The sequence below is a fragment of the Poecilia mexicana genome, unplaced genomic scaffold (assembly GCF_051168715.1).
Source record: "Poecilia mexicana isolate PSO_F unplaced genomic scaffold, ASM5116871v1 scaffold_11, whole genome shotgun sequence".
Classification (NCBI taxonomy): domain Eukaryota; kingdom Metazoa; phylum Chordata; class Actinopteri; order Cyprinodontiformes; family Poeciliidae; genus Poecilia; species Poecilia mexicana.
This window is the reverse complement of record NW_028263380.1, coordinates 1,728,714-1,751,204: the sequence shown is the minus strand read 5'-3', so window position 1 is coordinate 1,751,204 and position 22,491 is coordinate 1,728,714. Positions and strand designations below refer to the sequence as shown.

At 41.3% G+C, this 22,491-nt stretch overlaps 1 protein-coding gene across 2 annotated transcripts; it reads left to right on the top strand.

The window, feature by feature from the left end:
* Positions 1-697: 697 nt before the first annotated feature.
* On the top strand, positions 698-21,024 carry glcci1a (glucocorticoid induced 1a). 2 transcript variants are annotated; one of them, XM_088010050.1, is made up of 7 exons: positions 698-906; positions 4,711-4,850; positions 16,011-16,145; positions 16,355-16,504; positions 16,601-16,811; positions 18,162-18,282; positions 18,361-21,024. In XM_088010050.1, the coding sequence occupies exons 4-7, from the start codon at positions 16,361-16,363 to the stop codon at positions 18,647-18,649; spliced, it is 765 nt and encodes a 254-aa protein (XP_087866176.1). In that variant the 5' UTR covers positions 698-906; positions 4,711-4,850; positions 16,011-16,145; positions 16,355-16,360; the 3' UTR covers positions 18,650-21,024. The 2 variants fall into 2 exon arrangements, with proteins under 2 accessions (XP_087866176.1, XP_087866175.1); XM_088010049.1 differs by having other exon boundaries at positions 700-906; positions 16,352-16,504.
* The last annotated feature ends 1,467 nt before the right edge of the window (positions 21,025-22,491 follow it).

Sequence of the window (22,491 nt, the reverse complement as noted above, 5' to 3'; positions counted from 1 at the left end):
GCAATATTGTCTGTGTTCCTAGATATTGACCTGTTAGCATGTCTTGACTGTCATGAGACAGTGTCTTCAATCAGAGGTTTCTTCAGATTTGTTCCAGAAATGACTGGAAGTGGAGATTCTTCCTGTCCACAGCATCACCATCCATGATGACTCTTCCACAGTCATCAGTTACAAGAACATTTAATTTCCCTTTGGGATGAAAATAAAGTATTTTTTAATTGAAGTTAAAATAATGTGGTTGAGGTGCAACTTTTTTTTTACATTCAACAAAAATACTAAGGATATATGAAGTATATTTTATATGGGATGTGACATTTTAACACTCTAAGTACAGAATGAAACCACTTGTTTCACACCTGTGGCCAGGCGATCATTTAAATTGTATGTTGTGATCATATTCACACCAGCATGAAGAGGAATTGTTCAAATTCATTCTTTAAAACATCTAATCATAACCTGAAATATCCAATTTAATTTAGGTTTAAACTTTTGATAGCACATGTAGGATAACTTAAAGATTAAATTGTTCATTTGTGCATCATTGAACAAGCCTCTGTAATTGTATCTTTATTTTACACTCAAATTCATCTTTAACAACTAAAGGTGGATGGACCTTTCAGGATCCACAAGCTCATCCCAGCAGGTGGTAAACACGGTGGAACCCTTCCAGCCTCCCACTATTGCTTTAGTAACGACACCTCCACAGTGCTACGGTGTCGTATCAGCTTGTGCTTGGAAATCATCACAGCCCAACCTGCCGTGCTCCCTCCTCCTTCCTTAAGCCTTGGACCGACTACATCCCGTTGCTCGAGTCCCGCCAACCGAAGTGCAAGCGGCTCGGACGGGAGGCTGGAGCTTGCCGCTGGATGACAAGAGCTCCTTACACTCCTCCACGTTCCCTCACAGGTAGCTTGGTTCATTGCAATTCAAACATGTTATTTTATAACCATACATTTAACGATTAGGTACTTCGGTGGTATGCTAAGTACGGTTCTGTTTTCCACAAGGACTCCTACACCATTCTAGCTTAAAAACACAGTAATTGAAGGCTTTCGCCTGTAAATAAGTCAATATTGAGTTTATGAAACAAAACACAACAACTTAAATATTAAGTTAACCAAAAGCTAATATTCGTCGTGTGTATCTCATGCTGTTAGATATTATTTAACCAAGAATTTAAAACTTTTGTTTCTTTTTTCACCATTCTCTACGAAACGCCACGTTGTGTTTTGGTGCGTCGGGCTAATGGAGCTGAACTGCGAAGCAGCTAAAAATTCAACATTTTCATGCATCCGTTTGTGGTTATACGGATAACATTGAGGCCGAATTGTAAGGTTGGCTATCTCTAATTATATTCAGATAGTATCATCATTTGAATTGTCAGTTAGCTGTTCCTAATAAGACTGATAACTCAAAATTGTGTAAATTTTTAAGCTAGATTTGGCCGGCCGAAGTCCTCTGCCTGTAGCTGCTGTAAGGCTTCACGCGCGCTAGGCTAGTTGGCTAGCTGTCTAATTAGGTCAGAACACATCAGGATCTGATGCTTGATGCTAAAAACATCGTGGCCGAGTCTCCGCCTCGTATTTATTTCTAACCGCCATACTCTTGTTTTATTCTTTAGGATTTTTATGTTTATTTTCGCGCAGCTTATTTGAGATGATTTTCCATCTGTTCGGTTTACGGAATGGATCTGAACGAATTAAAGTGATGTTATCTATTACTACAACAGTATAACAATAAGCTGCTACTGATAAGGTAGATATTGTTGGTTATGGTTGAGTCTTGCGTGATGATGCAGCTTCTGTCGTTCATAAACAAGCCTTACCGATTTACATATTTAATATGACAGATTTTCACTGCAAGCAATGAAAACTGATCCAATGTCATTACTACGTGCCATTAAGATTATTTCCTGTTGAGAAACCCATCAGAAGACCCAAATATTCATGATAGCAGGTAGTCAGCTGACAGGTTTGTGGCTCCTGTGGTCACATTCTGGCCTAGCAGTTCCTGAGACATAAACAGAGCCTTCTGCGCAATCAGGCCAGGCTATGAAAATAAGTATGCACACACACCATAATACTACAGTATACATGACAATAAAGGTTACAGTGGCCCATATTGTTGATGTTTTTGAAAGCAATCCAGCATGTGTCCTGACTGACACGTTTTCAGCAGGGCTGCAAACATCACTGAGCCCTCTTCCTGATCAGGAGGTGAATGTTGCTATATGCAACGGACTTTGCATCTTTACTCATTTGGTTTTATTGTTGGCTGCTTAGACAGAACCAGGCTGTTTCTAATGCTAACATGCATCAAACCTCAGTTGCTCCTATACCTTTGAAGTGCATCTAAGAATGACATCACATCTGACTTAACGCTTGTTGCAACTTAGAAAATCAATGGGATCTGCTAACTTTTGCTACATGAGCAGACTAACTACTGTTAGTAGCCAAAGTATGTATGTCAGTGATATTTCTTTGTATTTTATCCAGTCATGCACTGAAGCAGCACACACTTTCTAAAATGTGCCCTTCATTTAGATACCAAGTAGCAATAAACAGTAGCAACTACTACTACATGGTACGCACACATCAACTTTATTAGATGTTGAGGTCAGAGGTTATGAAATACCATCAATTTTCCAAGTCGGAAATCTGACATTCTTTTCCTAATTTCAACTTTACTAATTTCACTGTGATTCTGTACAGCAAAACAGGCCTGCACACTGCCTCTTAGGCCACATCTATTGTCTGTCATCTTGAATTTTAAAATTCACCTTTTATTTTTGACATTTTCTGATTCTCCATAATTATTGTAATTATTTTATTGCCCCACACTAAGACAAACAGAGTTAAAGAACTGAGTCAGCTATAATGTTTCATAGTCTCCACCCCTAGTTCCTGACAAAGGTGGTTCTTTCCTGTAGTCCAACAGAAAACTGAGGCTTGGACAACTTTGGTTTTGAGGTCTTGGGTCTGGGTTTGTCTTGGTGCGAACACAAAGAACTGCTGCACCAACATGCACTGGAACCTGTTTGGTGGATAAGGCCCCTATGTTAAATCAGCTTCAGAATTCCTGAGCTGAGCTTTGAACTAGTTGTTGTACAAAACTCAAAAGCACAAAACAGTTAAGAGTTTTGGATTTGATTGCCCATGGGAGTTACTTGAAATGTCATCCAGACAAACCCAGTTCTGCAGAAATACCTTTTCAACTAAAACCACACAACTTGAATTTGAGGTGCTGTGTTCTGCTCCAGCTGCTCCTCAGTGTTTCCAGGGAGGAGCAAATGAACAGAAATGGAAAAGACATGCTCATCATGGGATACAAGTCCTTACTTCCTTGTTGGTCATATTACCAGAAGATCACAACCCAACTCTAATTGAGTCTCCAGAGTTCACCTGTTATCCCATGGATTTGTAGCAACTATAGCACTGTCTGTGCTGTGTGTACTCTATTGTAGGAGCAGAGACTGAAGTGGACAGGTCACTAGAAGAACGTTGAGCCTTTCTGGAGTGAACTTTCGGCATGATTCATTAGATCAGGTTTTATGATTGTTACCTTACAGCAAAAACATTCCCAGAAAGAAGCCTCCACCAATTAAATTGAAATTCTACCTGTGGCTCTATGGCTTTTCATACGCTCACTGTAAAAACATACACTTCTGTTAACTTTGACTATATATATTGCCGTACCCCAGCTTGCAAATGGACATGCAGATTATAACAAAACATTAAAACACTCCAGTCTGTTTTCATTTTACAGCCCCATCAGGCAGCTATTGAGAACCAGAAGATTCAAACTGATGCAAAGGACTTCCTGTTTACCAGAGTTCCAGTAGTGTTCTGGTCTGTGGCCATTAGGTGGCATAACAACATCTTGTATTAGTGTGTTTTCACACCTGGTAGTCCTGTGGTCTCTGTTGGATTGGGAACCAAAGTTGCAACGTTTGTTACATTTAAAAGAAACAAACCCTATGGAAAACCTCTTCACTCCATCACTTTTTTCAAAAGAAAAAAACAAAACAAAACATGACACTAGGGCCAAAGAGAATATAGCGACCACTTTAGTTCCAGAGTACAATGGTGCTATTTCCAGATGTGGTATGGATCTGATGCTGAGTGCACCCCCGTTGATTTCTGGTTTCTGCAGCCAGGTGTACTTTGCTTGAGCTTGTATAGCTGGTGCCTATCTGCAGCGATCAGCGGCAGGCTTCAAACTGGACATGTTGAGACTCCACCACAGGGAGACACAGAGACACACAGGACAACAACCACTCACACACTCAGAGACAAATTAACCTAACATTCATGCTTTCTACTGTGGGAAGAAGCTGGGTTACCTGGTGAGAACCAATGCATTCTGGGAGAATATGGAAACTCCAGGCAGAAAGATCCCAAGTTGGGATTCCAACCCAGAACCTTCTTGCTGTTATGCAACAGTCCTGATTTTTAGGATAGAATCATTTCATGCATTTAGAAAGCCTGTAAGACAAATATGAGTAAGAGTCTCTGGAAATAACTGCTAACCTCTTTTAAGGAGAAGTGTAATGTTATTGTTTTTCTTCATGGTAGTTTTGTCTTATTGTTATGAATAAGCTCACTGATTGGCCCTGGTCTCCTGGGTGAAGTCTTACCAAACAGCAGAGAATAAAGCTTCAGGTGGATGATATCAGACTAATTCTGCTCTGCTGCTTTGTTATTGTTGCAGTGAAAGGAAGAACGTAGCAGCTGGTGTGGAGCTGGTGGTCTTCTCTTCAGATCAGTGTTGATGGGGCTCTCCTCCCAGGCTCCCGGCTTCATCACACCAATGTGCATCACTCCTGTTGTTTGAAAGAGAGACTTAAACAGGTGAGCAGAGCCCACATTCAGCCATCTGCTCTCCTGGGCAATACAAATGTAGACATTTCTAAAAGCAGAGATGACATATTTCTTATTATGTTGATGTGTTCAAAAGGGAATACTTTGAACTGAAGAAATGTTAATTTTCCATTAACCACCCAGCTCCCTTCACAACTGAATGAATAGACTAAAAAAACATAACATCTATATCTGCACTAATGAATAGAATAAAAGAAGAGCCTTTATTGTGATAGTGCTGGGTGGGGTACTGTGACATTGGAGCCACTACCTTGATATATATATATATATATATATATATATATATATATATATAAAAAAAAAAAATTCCCTTCTCACCCTCCGCAGGTGGTCTCTCTCTTTCATCCTCTGAGCTCGGGTCCTCTACCAGAGGCCTGGGAGCTTGAGGGTTCTCCTCCAGTATCTTGGCTGTGCCTAGAACTGCACATTTCTGGACTGAGATGTCTGATGTTGTTCCTGGGATCTTTTTGAGCCACTGCTCCAGTTTGGGGGTGACTGCCCTGAGGGCCCCGATGACCACAGGCACCACTGTGGTCTTCACCTTCCAGGCCTTCTCCAGTTCCTCTCTGAGGCCCTGGTATTTCTCCAGTTTCTCCTTTTTCCTGATGTTGTGGTCACTTGGTATTGCTACATCCACCACAACGGCTTTCCTCTCTTCTTTATCCACCACCACAATGTCCGGTTGGTTCGCCATTACCATCTTGTCTGTCTGGATCTGGAAGTCCCACAGGATCTTAGCTCGGTCATTCTCCACCACCTTTGGGGGTGTTCCCCACTTTGACCTCGGGGCTTCCAGTCCATATTCGGCACAGATGTTCCTGTACACTATGCCCGCCACTTGGTTATGTTGTTCCATGTACGCTTTCCCTGCCAGCATCTTGCACCCTGCTGTTATGTGCTGGACTGTCTCAGAGGCCTCCTTGCACTGGTGTGGTAGATCTGAGCCTCTATTGCTCTGGTGTTTAGGGCCTGTTCCTGGGCGGCCAGGATGAGGGCCTCTGTGCTGTCCTTGAGTCCAGCTTTATCCAGCCATTGGTAGGATTTCCTGATATCAGCCACTTCAGTTATTTGTCGGTGGTACATCCCATGTAGGGGCTTGTCTTCCCATGATGGTTCCTCCAGCACCTCGTCCTCTGTTCCCCATTGCCTGAGACATTCGCTGAGCACATCGTCCATTGAGGCTTTGTCCTTGATGTATTTATGGATCTTGAATGTTTCATCCTGGACAGTGGCTTTCACACTCACTAGTCCTCTGCCTCCTTCCTTACGGCTTGTGTACAGTCTCAGGGTGCTGGATTTGGGGTGGAACCCTCCATGCATGGTTAGTAGCTTCCGAGTCTTAACGTCCGTGGCCTTTATCTCTTCCATTGGCCAGCTAATTATTCCGGCAGGGTATCTGATTACTGGTAAGGCATAGCTGTTTATTGCACGGATCTTGTTCTTGCCATTGAGCTGGCTTCTCAGGACTTGCCTTATTCGTTGGAGGTATTTGGCTGTGGCTCCTTTCCTTGTGACCTCATCGAGGTTGCCATTTGCTTGTGGTATTCCCAGGTACTTGTAGCTGTGCTCTATGTCTGCTATCGTTCCCTCTGGGAGTGAGACCCCTTCTGTGCGGACGACCTTCCCTCTCTTTGTAACCATCCGGCCACACTTCTCTAGTCCGAATGACATCCCAATGTCAGTGCTGTAGATCCTGGTGGTGTGGATCAGTGAGTCGATGTCTCGCTCGCTCTTGGCGTACAGCTTGATGTCATCCATGTAGAGGAGGTGACTGATTGTGGCCCCATTCTTGAGTCGGTATCCGTAGCCAGTCTTGTTGATGATTTGGCTAAGGGGGTTCAGGCCTATGCAGAACAGCAGTGGGGACAGAGCATCTCCTTGGTATATGCCACATTTGATGGACACTTGTTGGCTTCAAGTTTGCAATGAAGGCTCTTAGAGTCCTGTTGATGTTGTACATCTCTAAGCATTCAATGATCCAGGTATGTGGCATTGAGTCATAGGCTTTCTTGTAATCAATCCAAGCGGTGCACAGGTTGGTGTGTCGGGTTTTGCAGTCTCGGGCGACTGTGTGGTCTACAAGGAGTTGGTGTTTGACTCCTCTGCTATTTATGCCGATGCCCTTCTGTGCCGTGCTCATGTATGTGCCCGCTTATCTTAGCTGCTATGATGCCTGACATGAGCTTCCATGTTGTAGAGAGACAGGTTATCGGCCGATAGTTGGATGGGACTGAACCCTTTGAACCCCATTAAATTTATATATATATATATATATATATATATATATATATATATATATATATATATATATATATATATATATATATATATATAAATTTAATCAGCTTACAAGGGCAGAAATCAAAACAATAAAACAGACACATTGCCTAAGCTCAGAGAGAAAATATACTTTAATTCTTCCCCAGTTCAAACTTTAGCAACTTTTAAAGACAAAAATTTAATTTTTTCCTCAGTGAAAAAAATCTATCATTATAGGAGTGTCACAATGATGTGCTGCATGAAGTGAGCATGTTCTCCCGGTGTGTGTGTGTGTGTGTGTGTTGGTTCTCCCTGGACATCCCAGGATATTCCAGAACTACAACCCACCCAGCAGGCCCAGTAGTACAGGCTGTAGGGTAAGACACATTGTGAATTGTAAGTCGATGTTTTTAGTTGCTTTTAAGATGCAGAGGGAGCAGGTACAAACAAATATGACCAACTACTTAAATAGCATCTGAAATACAGCAGTGGGCATATTGTTCCTCAATGACAAAGTGGGACATGAAAGAGCTTCCTTACAGAAATAATACCGTTGTAATTGTTTTTTTGTAGAAAGATTGAACTTGTGATGGCATATGGCTCTGCATTCAGCCCAATCCTACCAGTCTCGCTCGGCTACAGAACCCTGATGCCTAGTAGCAACACGGAGGTGGCAGATAACACTATCTCACTCTTGAGCATCCACTTCCCCTCCTTTCAGTGGCCTGAACAGCTGCAGTTTATGGCAAGCTGTGCCCGAGCTGGCTCTTCTTTGCCTCCTGCAGCAAAGGAAACAATGCGGCTGTGCCAGATGACAGCTCAGTCCATGTGTGGACATGCATGTTATGGCGTTACAGAGCTGCAGGGAGGAGCAGAGCTGCCACAGTGGTTTACTGATGTGGAGCAGGAGATACAGGGCAGAAAAGGTCAGATAACAGAAAGTTAGCAGTGTTCTTAGATGAGCATTTTATACCATAGTAGGTGGTTTACTTGGTAAACATGACTAATAAAAGAGAAATATATAGGCTACATTCACACAGCAGGTCTTGATGCTTAAATCAGTTTTTTTACTGGAATTAGATTTTTTTTTCGTGGTCATTCATATGCCTGAACCATGCGACCACAATCAGACATCTGTGTGAATGGTTTTCATCCCCAAACCAAACTGCATGCACAAAAAAATAATGTTGACATCACACAGCAACGCTCTGTTTATGGAAGACATTCATAGATGGATTTTAAAGTTATTCTGTAAGGAGAGTCAACAATATAGTCGCAAGATCATAACATGAAGGAAGCTAACAAAATGAAAGCACAACTAATATCAGCGGCTTTTAGTGGAGAATTGACTGCAACTTCTGTAGAGGAACCTATTCAGATGTGTCGTCAAAGCCAGGAGTGAAGGGATTGTGATCCTACATACAGACTGATTCCATCATTTCATACTTACAATTTACTTCTGGATTTCCCCCTGCCTGGTTTCGACGACATAAAAGTCGGATAAAATTCGACATGACCGTTTAGACTGCAGACACTTTGAAATTTGAAAACAATTAGATATGTGTCTGATGCAGCTCAGGATATGAAAATGACAAAGATTGGATATTTTGAGTTAAAGATTGGAATCCGGTTGTTCAGACTAGATTTGCGTTGCATTTGCCTGCCGTGTGAATGTAGCTTCAGCTGTGTTGCTAACATTCTCCATTCAAGAAGATACAAAATGTAATCCTAAAACATTAGAAAATGTGTCCATCTATATCGGCTCCATTTGCTGGGGGGCAACATCTTAACCATACTTGAACTGCTATAGGGATCCGAACACTAATTGTATGGGCCCGGCCATACTTTGAACACCACTGCTGTGATGGAATCATTTGCAGACTAATCGGAAACAACTATTTCTCTGTTGCCAAAAGCTATTTTTAATCAGAAATCTGAACTGATGAAAAACATAGCAGCTAGTCAGACCCGTGGCAAACAATAAACTTCACACATTTCTGTCAGGTATTTAAAAACTAGAAACAGTTTGAAAATTTTCAGAATGCTTTTCCATCTCCTGTGTGATGCAGAGAGAAATTACATAAAAACTATAAAAACTTCTACAAGTTAAAACTCATAGTTTGTTAAAGCAACTAGCCCCCAGCTTGACAGTTTGAATCTTGACAACCTGGTGATATGGCTTACAAATAAAATCTCCAATGTTCTTCCTGCCAATTCCAATTTTCAATTTTGATATAACTTTACTTTCTTTTCTAAAAAGAAATCACAAATATTTCTTTCATCCCTTCCGTGAGTGGACTTGAATTCAAAGATTTTGAAGACATTAATAAAAAAAGTCTTTAATAGATTCTTTCTCTTATTATTGTGGCCTTTATCAAATATAAATAATTTAGGTAATTCTAACTGACCTAAAAAAGAAACATTTTCTCAGATTTAACTCTGTGAGAAAAAAAGACGGATGCCTTTTTATCTTGCAGAGTTTCCCCCAGTGTATTGTAAGCCTGGTGGCCCACCATGCTTTACTAGCCCCGCCGCCAGGCTACACTTTGCTTGTTTACGTTTCTAGGAAAGGAAAAAAAAAATGTTTTTTTTTGTTTGTTTCTTAAAGCCGAGCTGCAAGCGTCTCTGTTGCTCTTAGCATTTCACTAGCAGAGCAGATTTATTCCTAAAGGATAGGTTTATAATAGACAGGTTTGTAGTTTATGCATTTAAACCCGACAGCGCGCGGACCAATCACACAGCTGGCGCCTCTGCGCTTTGCCTCACGCGCTGCCGCTGCTTTACCTCAGCAGAATCGCGCGCACCTCCTTTCACTCAAACTGGACACAGGCTGACCTGTATGGCTATTTACATCAACCTACTGTGAGGAATTATGATGCTTTGGAGAACTCTAGGTAAGAGTTTAAAACCCGCCGCGTTAGCTCTGGTTGCACAGCTCAATGTGAACCGCAGAAATAACATGTAGCGAATTCAGAGGTGCGTTGTGGAGCGGTGAGAATGATTTATCTTTGTGAACGAACAATTATATGTGGCGTTTACATCTCAACACGCTGCCCAGCATGTGGCTCTGTGTCTGTCTTCCCTGTAAAGTTTATGTCTGTGGCCCTGGTTGGCCGGAGAGTTTGTGGATAACGAGCAGCGCTAACCTGATCATTGTTAAGAAAATAAAATTTTAAATAAGCTAGTTTTAAAACCTAACATGTCTTGATTCAAATGGCCTAGTTGTGGTTTTAAATCAGTAACGTATTCTGGCTTTTTGACCTTTATTTTACCCGAAGTTACACCAGATGGTTTGCTAGGATCGTTTGAACTGCCTTTTGTCTGTGTGGGAAACAATACAGTAGAAGTTCTAGCTTTTCACACTCATCTGTGAAAGGCCGTAAACACAGCAGGAGTTCCTGGCTTCAGACAAAGGGTCAGAGATAGCTCCTGGTTGGATGAGCAAAGATACGCCTTATTTGAATAAATTAAAGAAAAGAAGATAAAACTTTCCACACAGAGTAACAAATTAGATTTTGCTCTTGCAACTCTCCAAAGACGTCTTTGGACGTCTTTTCTTTTCTTTGCTTTTCTTTTTTCCTTATTCTTTCCATTTATGTCAGGTAAATGAATGTATGTCTTTGTTGTTCTGCAGTTTCTGTGTAAGTTCATGCGTTGTCTTATATTGGATTAAACTCTATAATTCTGTGACGTCAACACGCATTGTTGTTTTCCTTGTGGCCACACGTGGCCCACCGGGAGGACCTGGGATCCAAAAGGAAGAGAGAAAGCCAATCTTTTTCCAAAATTAACTAATTTAGATATTCTTCCTTAACATCATGCAGGTTCTGCCCGGTGAGGAGCTTTCGCGCTCTCCTCGGAGTCACGCATCACGCAGATTTTATATTATTTTTAAGTATTATTTTTCCGGTTACCCGATGCATCAAACCATATCAAATGTGTTGTCTACTTGGAGTTAATATGCGCCGCCGCACGGAGAACTCGTCCCATAAACTTGACCAACCAGAATAGTTTCTGTGACGCTTATTAAAAACTCAACAGACACGAAATGGAAGAGTTACTAAGGCCACATTAGCAGCATTGAATTAAATCTCCTGTTTGTTGCGCATTTCAATGTCACATGCTGTTCTTATTTTTTTTTTCTTTAATTATGTAAAGCACCTTGAAATGCCCTGCTCCATCAGGCCCCCTGAAGCTCTTGGGGGCCTGATGGAGCTGCTGACTTAATTTGGATTAAACAGAAGTGCAAATTTGTTGTTTTTAGACTAGTTGTGGGTTTAAATAGCATTTTACTTGAGAGTCTTATCCCATAACATATAATTACTCAGTAATACTTTTTCATTTCCTGTCAACTTAACATCTTTTAATACAAAACACGGTGGACCACCGGTGGACCGACTCGACACCCCGACCACCGGGCTTAGCAAGTTTTCTGGGGGAAACCCTGTCTTGTATGTAAACTTCTGGTTTCAGCTGTCCCTATATTATATTGATTGTGTTTCTAGCAATATATCAAAATAAATTCCAAACTTTATGTTGTTTTCACAACTTGATGTTTTCCTCTGAAATTATAGGTAATGTTGCAGTCTATTTAGAATGAAGGGCTTAAAAAATACTTCTTGTGCAGGGTGATGCATCGTTTGTGAACATTCTGTGGTATATTTGGGACCAAATCATCCAAAGTTAGAATGTCTTTGTCAAACCTCTGGGAAAGCTGTGAATCTGATCTGGTTGAAGTGTCTGGTAGATTTCTGGTTCTTCTTCCTGCTCAATCAGTAGGCTTTAGTCTCAGCAGTCATTACACCAGACAGTGACAGCACCCGTTCTGCTAAGCTGCTATTTCCCCCATTTGCTGCTGTCCATCAAAATGTGTTCCTGAGTTGAAATGTCAAGGATCTGACAGAAAGTGGAGGGAGAGATCTTCAATCTGAGCCAGTGATCTGAAACGTGAGCAGCAGCAGTTGGTGCAGTGCATGCAGTGGAACTGGTTCTGTGGCCCACATCCACAGATCATCTTACAACTGTTACACACTCTGCCTTTATTGATAAATCCTGCATGTGTTCTGTTTCTGGAGAGAAGAGGGTCAGTGTCAGGACTGACGGAGGAGGACAGGTCTGAACACGGTGCCTGGTATAGATGTTCTTTGGGAGTTCCTGTAGTCATAGAAACACACAGTGATAGCTGGGATGAAAACTGACCTCTAGAGGAACTTTCACACTCAGGTTCCTAACCCTGAACCTTCCAAAGATGTCATAGAAGGAAAGATAGAAGTCTGCTTTAAATCTATTTCTGTTGTTTATCTGCAATGGAAACAGTGACACCTGGTGGACATTTGGTGACCCAGCTTTTAACTCTTCTTACTGTGGGTGAAATAAACCGAGTAGGTAGAAGAGAAAAGTGGAACAGTTAAACTAGATATTTACACTCATTTCCTCAGTCTTACATGAAATGTGACTAAATGTTTCCTGTTTTTCTCAGTTCAGGTTCACACCAATGCTTTCCTTTTTCTAAATGCCAGAGATTGTTTTAGAGAATTGTTTTAATGTCATGGTAGTTTTGACCCGTACCTGCTGACAGAACCGGTGCAATGGGATCAGGTTTATAAGCTGCCTTGCTCACACACACACACACAAACACACGCATACACACGCATGCACACACACACACACACACACACACACACACACACACACACACACACACACGTACATGCATTGCAGAGTTTCCTCCGGTGTATTATAAGTAAGACGGTTTGTTTAGCACTGTTTGTTTATTTTAAATAGGGTTTTTTATACTCCAGTACAGTGACAGTAAAGATAGATGAAACAAGGTTTATAGTTGATACATTGAACATATGATGCCTGCTCATTTACCTCTGAATTTTGTAGCTTTTAACATTATTTAACCCACATGTGTCAAACTCAAGGCCCGACGTGGCCCGCCTCAGCATTTTATAGGCCGATGATTGACTTAAAATAGGTTTTGAGCACGAATTGACTACAAACTACATATCCCACAATGCATTCCGATTGTTACCAGCCAACATTATGGCTTCTCGCCACTAGAGAGCAGCAGAGTCACCTCAAGCTGCTTATTGATTTTCCCAGCGAATAAAACTGAGACATCACAAATTAAACCGATAAATGCATCTACATTTTTCTCGTAGTGACAAAAACCACTGACTGAGGCCCCAGTAACTTTTAATAAATTAAATTCAGCGAATTTACTTAAATTAGCATCACTTCACCCGCTGGGGTCTGAACAACTTCCTCCTGGTTCCCATCTGCAGAAAAATCTGCACTAATTCATCAGTCAGTTGGATCTGTCTGATCCAAACAGATCAACTGAACTCTGTGAGTGTTTTACCCTGCGCGGTCCGGTGTGAGCTTTTACCAGGATTTTATTTATTTATTTATTTGCGTGGTTTCGCTTCTCCGAAACGGACAGATGTTAAACTGCTCAGTTTAAAAATATTGTAATTTTTAAACTGAGCAGTAATTTTACATCCATGGAAACTCAAATGTAATATTTAAAACGTCAATACATTAAATCAGTTATTTAACTATATGAGGTGTTTAAATTATTTTTTTAACATTGTATTTTTATACATTTATGCTAGGGGTGCCCAAGTCTAATTTTCCAGAGTTACCATCTGCAACTTTAGATGCATTCTTTCTCTAACTCACCTGGACCATTGACTCATTATAAGCCTCTACAGAACTGAATGAGGGAAGTCAACCTTTTGTCTGGGGTGTGTTTTAGCAGGGATGCACTCCTGATTTGTACCGTCAATGTGGCCCGTTGAGTGTGGCCAATATGCTGAAGTGGCCCTCGGTGAAATTGAGTTTGACACCCCTGATTTAACGAACAGAACAAAAACAACAGAAACAACAAATAAAATGGATGCTTTAGTCTGCAAACAAAATTGTGCATTGAAAAAAGTGGCTAGTTGAGACCAAAGCACAACATTAAAGATTTTTGTTGTCCAGTTTTTGGTAGAAAGAAAGGAGAAAAAAAATTTAAATGGAAATTAAAAATCTATTTTAAAAATCTGAACTTGTTTTAATATATTTGATATATCATGCAAGTAATCATGGTGTCAGGTTGATTGGCTTCTCCAAATTTTCCCTAGGTGTCAGTGTGTGTGTGTGTGTGTGTGTGTGTGTGTGTGTGCGTGTGCGCGCGCGCACGCGTGAGTATGGTTGTTTGTCCTGTCTCTCTGTGTTGCCCTGCAACAGACTGCCGACCTGTCCAGGGTGTACCATGCCTCTTGCTCGGAACGTTAGCTGAAGACAGGCACCAGCAACCCTCCCCAACCTCACTAAGGCACAAGGGTGTATAGAAAATGGATGGATGGGTGCAAGTAATTGATTTATTACTTATTGCGACAAGTGTAACTACTGTAATGTCACACAGAAGTGAAGCTAAATGGAGTTGATAGCTACCAACAACTCTCCTGACAGTTGAAGAGCATGAAGCCTACAGGAGATTTAAAGAAACAGAGCAGTATTTTCAGGACCAGTTATACAACAAGGCCAGGCCCTGTTGCCTTGGAAATTGCACCATCAATTCAATACAACTTAATTTAAAAATACGTTATTGATCCCAAAGGAAAATTAAATTTAAAAAAATTAATTAATTAATTAAACTTAGGTCCATTTTGGGATCAGTCCCCTGTATGTTCTGAATCTGATCTCAGAACAGTCAACTGGCCTGGTGTGTATTTTTGACCGGTTTCCGTTGGTTACAGCTGCTCCATGCATGTTGTGGAATGCTCCTGTGTGTCCACTCCTGTGTTTATGGTGTTGATCTGGTTTGGCATCATCTGACAGCAGAATGGGTGGGGGGGACAGGCTCTGTGAAAAGGTTGTTTCTCCTGCGGCAGGAGGCGGTGCTCAGCAGGATGAGCAGTGGGCCCTGCTGCCACTGATCAGCGATGGATATGTGGGTATACACAGCAGATAGATGGATTCTCTAATAATTTCATCATGTTTTTTTTTGTTTTTTGTTTTTTTTCAAAAATGTTTACCATAGCTCTTTTCATTTAATTACTGTTTACTTAATGTGATGTTTCTATAACTAAAAAAGACTTTTACAAAATATTTTTGTGTTAGTTTTACTCAGTATAATGAACACTGGTCCAAAAGGTTTGGTTTTTGTCTCTCAGGGTACCTGAATAACAGTGAAGCGTCTAGAAGGAACAGAACAGACTGGACTTCTTATGGAAACTAAGATCCTTCAAGGTTTGCAGCAAGATGCTGCAGATCTTCTATAAGTCTGTTGTTGAGAGTTTCATCTTTTCTCCCATCATCTGTTGAGGCAGCAGCATCAGAACCAGGGACCTAAAAAGGCTCAACAGCCTGATAAAGAATGCTGGTTCTGTTCTGGTTCTGTTATGAGGACGACTTTGGATCTCTGAATATGATGGTGCAGAAAATGATTCTTCATAAAATCAAGAACATTATGGACAACCCTGATCATTTTCTTCACGAGACTGTGATGGCAAAACAGACAACTTCACTGTAATGTAGACTGCTACAGTAGATCTACCAACAGCCATCACTATCTACAATAACTCTTTGAAGAATTTGAATTAATACGAGTTAAAACTACATTTATTTCTCCCTGAGATCAATAAAGTAGAAGAGATTTCATCTGATTCAATGTTAGAGAAAAAAGGTTCTACATGTTTTAAGTGTATGTTAATTTCCACTGCATAATAGGTTCCAAACCAAACATTCTACAATGCATCATGTTGTTCCTTACAAATCATTCAGTGTACTAGTCCATAAACAAGTGGGCCTGACAAGTGAGTGCTGCTAAACCACCAGTTTGTCCAAACATCTGATTTTCATGTGTTCTGCTCACAGGATCAGCAGCTGGAAGCCAAGAGACGGGAAGGTGATCCAGAGGAAGAAGAGCAGCCTTCCTCCCTCAGTGGAAGAGCAGCTTCCTTCCTGTCCAGCTGTAACAGCCACACCTGCACAGCAGCCTGCTACATTGAGGTACCTGCACCAATACCTGGAGCTTCACTTCATTCATTTTGTTTATTGTGCCGCATGGGGTTGAAACCGTTAATCAGATATCATGATTTATCAATTATCGTCAACATATATATAAAACCTGAATTGACTCAACAATACCAGGAGTCTTACTTAAAATATTAAAGGAAATGTGGATATGCGTGTGTACGTGTGTGTGTTTACTGCAGCAGTTTTCCATGTCGAAGTCGGCCCAGATGCCGCTGTCCAACATCACGGTGCCAAAGCCCTCCATCTCCAGGGTGCCCAGCAGCATGGAGGGCATCAACCATGAGCTGGAGAAAGTCTTCATCAAAGACAACGGAGAGAAGGACGAGCTCAAGGTTCGTCCCTGTTGAGTTGCTTCTGTCCTGTGTCTGTCAGATCGTTGTGTCTCAGAGCTCATTCACATTCTGTTTCCATCCCCTGCTGCTCTGCAGTCTCTGGAGGTTCCAGACGGGCGCCGGGCACCCTTCCCTCCCCAGCAGCGGAGTAGTAGTTCTCGCAGCGTGGACACCCAGACTCCTTCAGCCCCGGGGCGGTCCAGCAGCTGCTCTAGCCTGTCTCCTTGTCCCTCACCGGCCTGTCCTCCAGGGTCACATGATGGCAGTCCTTACTCCACAGAGGATCTGCTGTATGACCGGGATAAAGGTCAGGAACAGCAGCATTAAAAACATTAATGTCTCAGTCCAAACCCAGGCCTGACCTGAAGCATTGAGGACCAAACAGGGTCAGATGTTATTCTCACTTCTATGGATTTTTATATTTTCCACTACCTGTTTAACAACCACAGTTAGACTGTGGAATGTGATTTCATCCAGATGTAATAACATATTCAGACATCATTGTTCAAAAATGCCAGCTGGTAAAAATCAGGTCCGCACAGCAACAGTTCACACCGCTGAGCGCTGCCTCGTGTGTTGTGGTGTCTCTGTAGTTTACCTCGGCACAGATCACATGTGCTGCCTTTAACTCAAACTGGACCATTTGGAAGACATTCTTGCAGAGCAGGTTCACCTCTACTAGTATTTATATGAACCCACTGAGGCTCATTTTCAGAGTACTGCATCGAGGTAGGCGTCAAAAATAAAAGCTAATCTACTTGATCGACTCACAGTCACCCAAATATTATTTATCATATTATCACGCTTTTAGAGGTTTACATTGAACGCATAGTGAGGCGGATGTGAGTGCACAAATCTTTGACAATGAATAATGTTTGGTGTTTACTTTTCACACACGTATGGGCACTACTAAACCATTACCTCAAATTTAATAGCAAATTAACGATAAAAATCAATATAAATTCTAGATTCAGTGTTAAAATTTCAGGAATTCTGCAGCTGCTTAGTTTGCTCATGTTTTGGGTCATCAAGCAATAAATGTCTTGTTTTAAGATCAGTTGGCTGATTACTAGTGCAAAACATTTATTTTATTTCAATTTGATATTGAATATTTTTGTATTTGCATGTTTAAGACTCCGTGGGTGTGCTTAATTATTGTCAACAATGTCTTCCTAGAAAATATAATTAAATAGTCATACAACTTTTAAGATGTTTTAACACAGAAATAGCTGTTTTATTCCCATGCAACCTATAATTTACCCAGTCATCCATGGCTTTCTTTCTTAGTTCCTTACAGTTTTTGTTCAATATTTTATACGGAATAATATATATATGTATATATATATATATATATATATATATATATATACATTTTTCTAAATGCATATCTTAAGTAAACACACATTTATAAACATGTATAAGATATTTTTGAATTGAATTTGAATTTAAATTGTATTAATTGTACACATGTCCAAGTTCATAGTGAATCTGGGAATCTGTGGAACCTTTTAAATCTTCTCTGAACATTCCTACCCTTGACATCTAAGGTGTTGAAGCAGGCAGAGCTGCCACTGTGTTGGTGTGGGATCATGAAGGCCTCTTCTTGTGTGCATGTGTGTGTGTGTGTGTGTGTGTGTGTGTCTGTGTGTGTGTTCAGACAGTGGCAGCAGCTCTCCGCTCCCAAAGTTTGCCTCCTCGCCCAAACCAAACAACAGCTACATGTTCAAGCGCGAGCCGCCGGAAGGCTGTGAGAAGATCAAAGCCTTTGAGGAGATGAGGTGCAGACCCGTTTCACATCCGTATTCATCCGCCTAATGAATGCTCCCCCCTCAGTCACTGTGCTTGTTCCCCTGCAGCTCCCGGCAGGCGGCGGCAGCAGCGGCCCCCCTCTTCTCCTGCCCCGACAAAAACAAGGTCAACTTCATCCCGACGGGCTCAGCGTTCTGCCCCGTCAAGCTGCCCGGCTCCCTGCAGCTGGCCCCCTCCTCGGGGCCCGAGGAGGATGACAGCAATGCCGGGGCCAGCCAGGGGGCTGCCTCGCTCTACGGGACCCCCACTCAGGTTTCCACCAGCACCAGCACAGATGACCCACCAGAGGAGCCGGGGTCTCTGTCAGAGACTGCAGACCCCCAGACAGACAGCTAGAGCTGGGCAGGGCTGCCATCACCACCACTGACTGTCCCACCGGGAGGGCCTCGTCTCTCTGTGCTGACCCCCTCCACCCCCATCCTATCACTGCATGACGTACAATGTCCCTTCATTTCCACCCAGACAGACGCTCGGAGCCGTGTGCAGGGGGCCGCCGGGGGAGGGGCCCCGCCCAGACGTCCCTGGGAACACCCCAGCATCATGGAGGGGGGGGAGGGGCATGCATTTTAAACTGGTAGTAGATTTCTGATTAAATTATGTGTTGTGTTCTGTTTCAACATTCACAGTATGAATAAGCTGTAAACGTATCTACAGATATATCCAGACACACATAGCTCTATGAAAGACAGGAACAGCTCGGTGAAACCTCTGGACTGGTTTACTGTGACGGAACGAACCGGAACAATCCGCTGCACTTCAGGATTCTGTTTACACTGTCAGTTCACAGGAAGCCCTGACTCCAACAGAACACAATTAGAGCCTAGACCACAGAAAACTGTTACCACAGCCACTGCACAGTGTGTGCATCTGGGCGTGGCTTCAGCTGTTTCACAATCAGATTCTATACTCAGGTAAATTGGAATGTGTGTCCATACAAAGTATCTGCAGCTCCACAAAGCAGAACAATTCCCTGTCATGTCATTCCTAGTTTCTCTCCATTCCCAGATGGATCGCTCCGAGCGTCCCAGGGCCCGCTCCGGGGCCGGACTGGTTCCCAGCCCGCAGCTGGAGCACAATAGGGACCACACACACTCTGTGCAGAGGTGTGTGTGCTGATGAAAGCGTTTCCACCAGGATTTGGAAAATGCAGCAAGGGTTGTTTTAGTGTCTCAGATCATAGTGGACCCCCTGCTGACGGTGGGCCGTCACATCAAACCCAGACAGTTGGTCCTGCAGGAATGCAGACTGGACGTGTAAATATACAAACATTTATTCTGATTTATAGCTTAATATCAGCTTTATAACCTTTTGAGGTTGATGAGAATATCTTCAAGCTGGATAAATGAGGAATTCCCACTGGTATGTATGGAAAGCCTTTTTGTCCATCTAATCCAAGATGAAGTTTATTAAGATTCCACAGAGTGGCCTCTGTGTCTTAACCAGACAAGCAGCCATCAGCTTGACAGAGATCACAATCAGACCAGTTTCAGTTACTCAGCAGGTCAGACAGAAACAATTTTCATTAAATGCATCAAACATAAGACCTCCTGCTATTTTCAGTCTACATTCCCACCTATTATAGGCCAGACCTTTGATGATCTTTTTAAAGTTAGAAACATAAAGTTCAGGGAACTGAACTGTGATGTATATATCAGAGGGAAGCTTGCATTTCCTCTGGATTTATATATAAAAATGTGCAACCCTTTTTTTTCTCTTATCTTAAGATAAAACATATTAAAAACTATCCAGGAAGAGTCTTATCAGTGCATTTCTTTTACTCTAAATAAAGACATAAAATAAAAATTTACACTGAACTTTAATTCAAAATTTCCTTTATTTAACAAAGTAAAACAATAAGCAAAGCAGGTCATGTTTGGGTATTTTTACCGCTAAGATAAACTGTAGGCATAATAAATAAATGTTTGTACTCAGCATACCTCCAGTCTTCATTCTATTTCCAGAACAATCCTGATCCGTGAGTGACATTCCTGAGATTTGACCATCCCAAAATACAGATGATTCATTCCTGAAGTTCCTCTCAGCCGTTGGATTCCATCGCTGTGAAATCGTAACATGGAGATGTGAGATGATTGGCTGCAGATGCAGCAGCGCCTTCATCAGATGAAAGGAACCCGCTGGCCTGCCTCCCTCTCACTGTCTGTCTGTTACCGCAGTGACGCTGCCACCAAGCAACCAAACCCTCTCAGCATCTTATTTATTCTGTACAAGAGTGAATCATAACCTGCATTTATTTTACTATCTGGTATGCTTGTTGACTCCCTGCATTGATGTTTCATTCCTATTTTGTATATATGTGGCTTTCGAAGAGGCTCAATGCAGTGTTGTAGTTTATAAGGACATTTCAGCACCTTACCAAGAGCTTTAGCTTTCCCAGTATCCCACATATGCTTGACATGGGTAAACAAGTGTGTGCAATAATTTGAGGGAAAAACAAACAGAAAAACAAAGGTGTTGTCATCCAGGATGTTGCCCGTTCTTTGACATGTTGCATTGCTTTGGTGTTGAGTTCGGAGGCTGGATCAGCAAGCAGCTTGTTGCTAAGCCATCTCCAAGACCAGCACTGCGAGTGACCAGAGCACATCACCGGCAGGCAAGGGTGTTCCTCAACTCACTACATGATACTTCCTTGTGTAACCTGCAGTGTCAAAGTTCACGCACAATGGCAATAAAATCTTGGTTGTTTTGCCCAACTGTGTTGTGTGTTTTTTTGTGTGTGTGTGTGTGTGTGTGTTGAGGGCAATTAAAACAGCAAAGTGACATGAATTCAGTAAAAGTCAATTAAAACAATGAAAACCATGGGGTTCATTCCAGATTCAGCTTACAGCTATATAAACACGTTAGGCAAATTAATATTTGGTATGAGTTTTAAGAACACTGATAATTAATTCATCAGTTTCATGAGGAAGTATCAGCATGTCCTGATGTGATTGGAGGCCTGCTGTCTGACACTTTGACTTTAAATTGCAACCTTTAGGCAACTTATGCAAGGAGGAGCTGAGGACTCCTTGCATAAGTTAGAGTACAAATACTAATTTTTTTAGTATTTGTACTCTATAACTTAACCATTAATCATGAATCTTTATATTGAATACAGACCAAAAAGTCTTTTACATCGACATATTGGGGCCATTGTTGATAGGAAAAAAAAAGATGAGTAAATTTCTGTCAAAAAACTCAGAAATTTTGAGATTAATCTTTTTGTTTTCTAGAAAAAACGTTCAGATTTTCTAAAGTTGAACATTTTACTCCTTTTTTTCTGTCTACTACAGCCCTAATGTGCCGTCATATACTTTGAACTGTTGGTGCTTAATGTTTCCATTGTGTTCCACCATACTGCTGTCTGTTTTCAACCAACTCTTTAAAATTCATTTAAACACTACATTTTAACATTCAAATCTAAGTTTAACAGATAGTTTCTGCTTTTTTATGCCTAAATATTTGGTTTTTTTTATTGTAAATTGAATTTGAATTAAAAATGTGAACCAACAACAACTTAAAATAAAATTTTAGACAAGGCAATACTGAAAACTGATTGATGAAATTTAAAACTAAAGGAAGTTTATTTAACAGGAACAAAGTTGTACTGTTAGACAACACACGCATTTAATATTCCAACAATATCCCACAGTAGCATGTCCTGGATCATTTGTTTTTGCCGCTCTTCTTTAAATCTTTAATCTTTAAATCTGGTTGTACAGTCAGAGACAGAGCTCCGACAGTTGATCATTATGATGGATGGAAGAGATGATTTGAGCTTCATCTTGAAGTTTTCCCTTTTCTTAGTTGGATTCACAAGAATCTCTATCTGAATTACGGGGCAACCTCCCTAATCTGATTAAAGACTAAACTTTCCAACTAAAATTAGCCCAGAATAGAACCTAAAAATGTAATTGTCTTTTCTTTTTTTATTATTTGTACTCTATAACTTAACCATTAATCATGAATCTTTATATTGAATCACTCAGCTGTTTGTTTTTTTAAGTGTGCAGATTTTTTTTCAAACTTGAAATAATTGATGACACGTCTGGAACCACATCAGTGTTTTCATAGCTGCTACAGGAAGTTGTGTTAACAGTAGGTCTATGGGATCTGTTTGCTTGCAAGCTAAATGCAGAAAGCAGAACTCTCTCTAGTGGTTGCACTGAAGTAAATGAGCA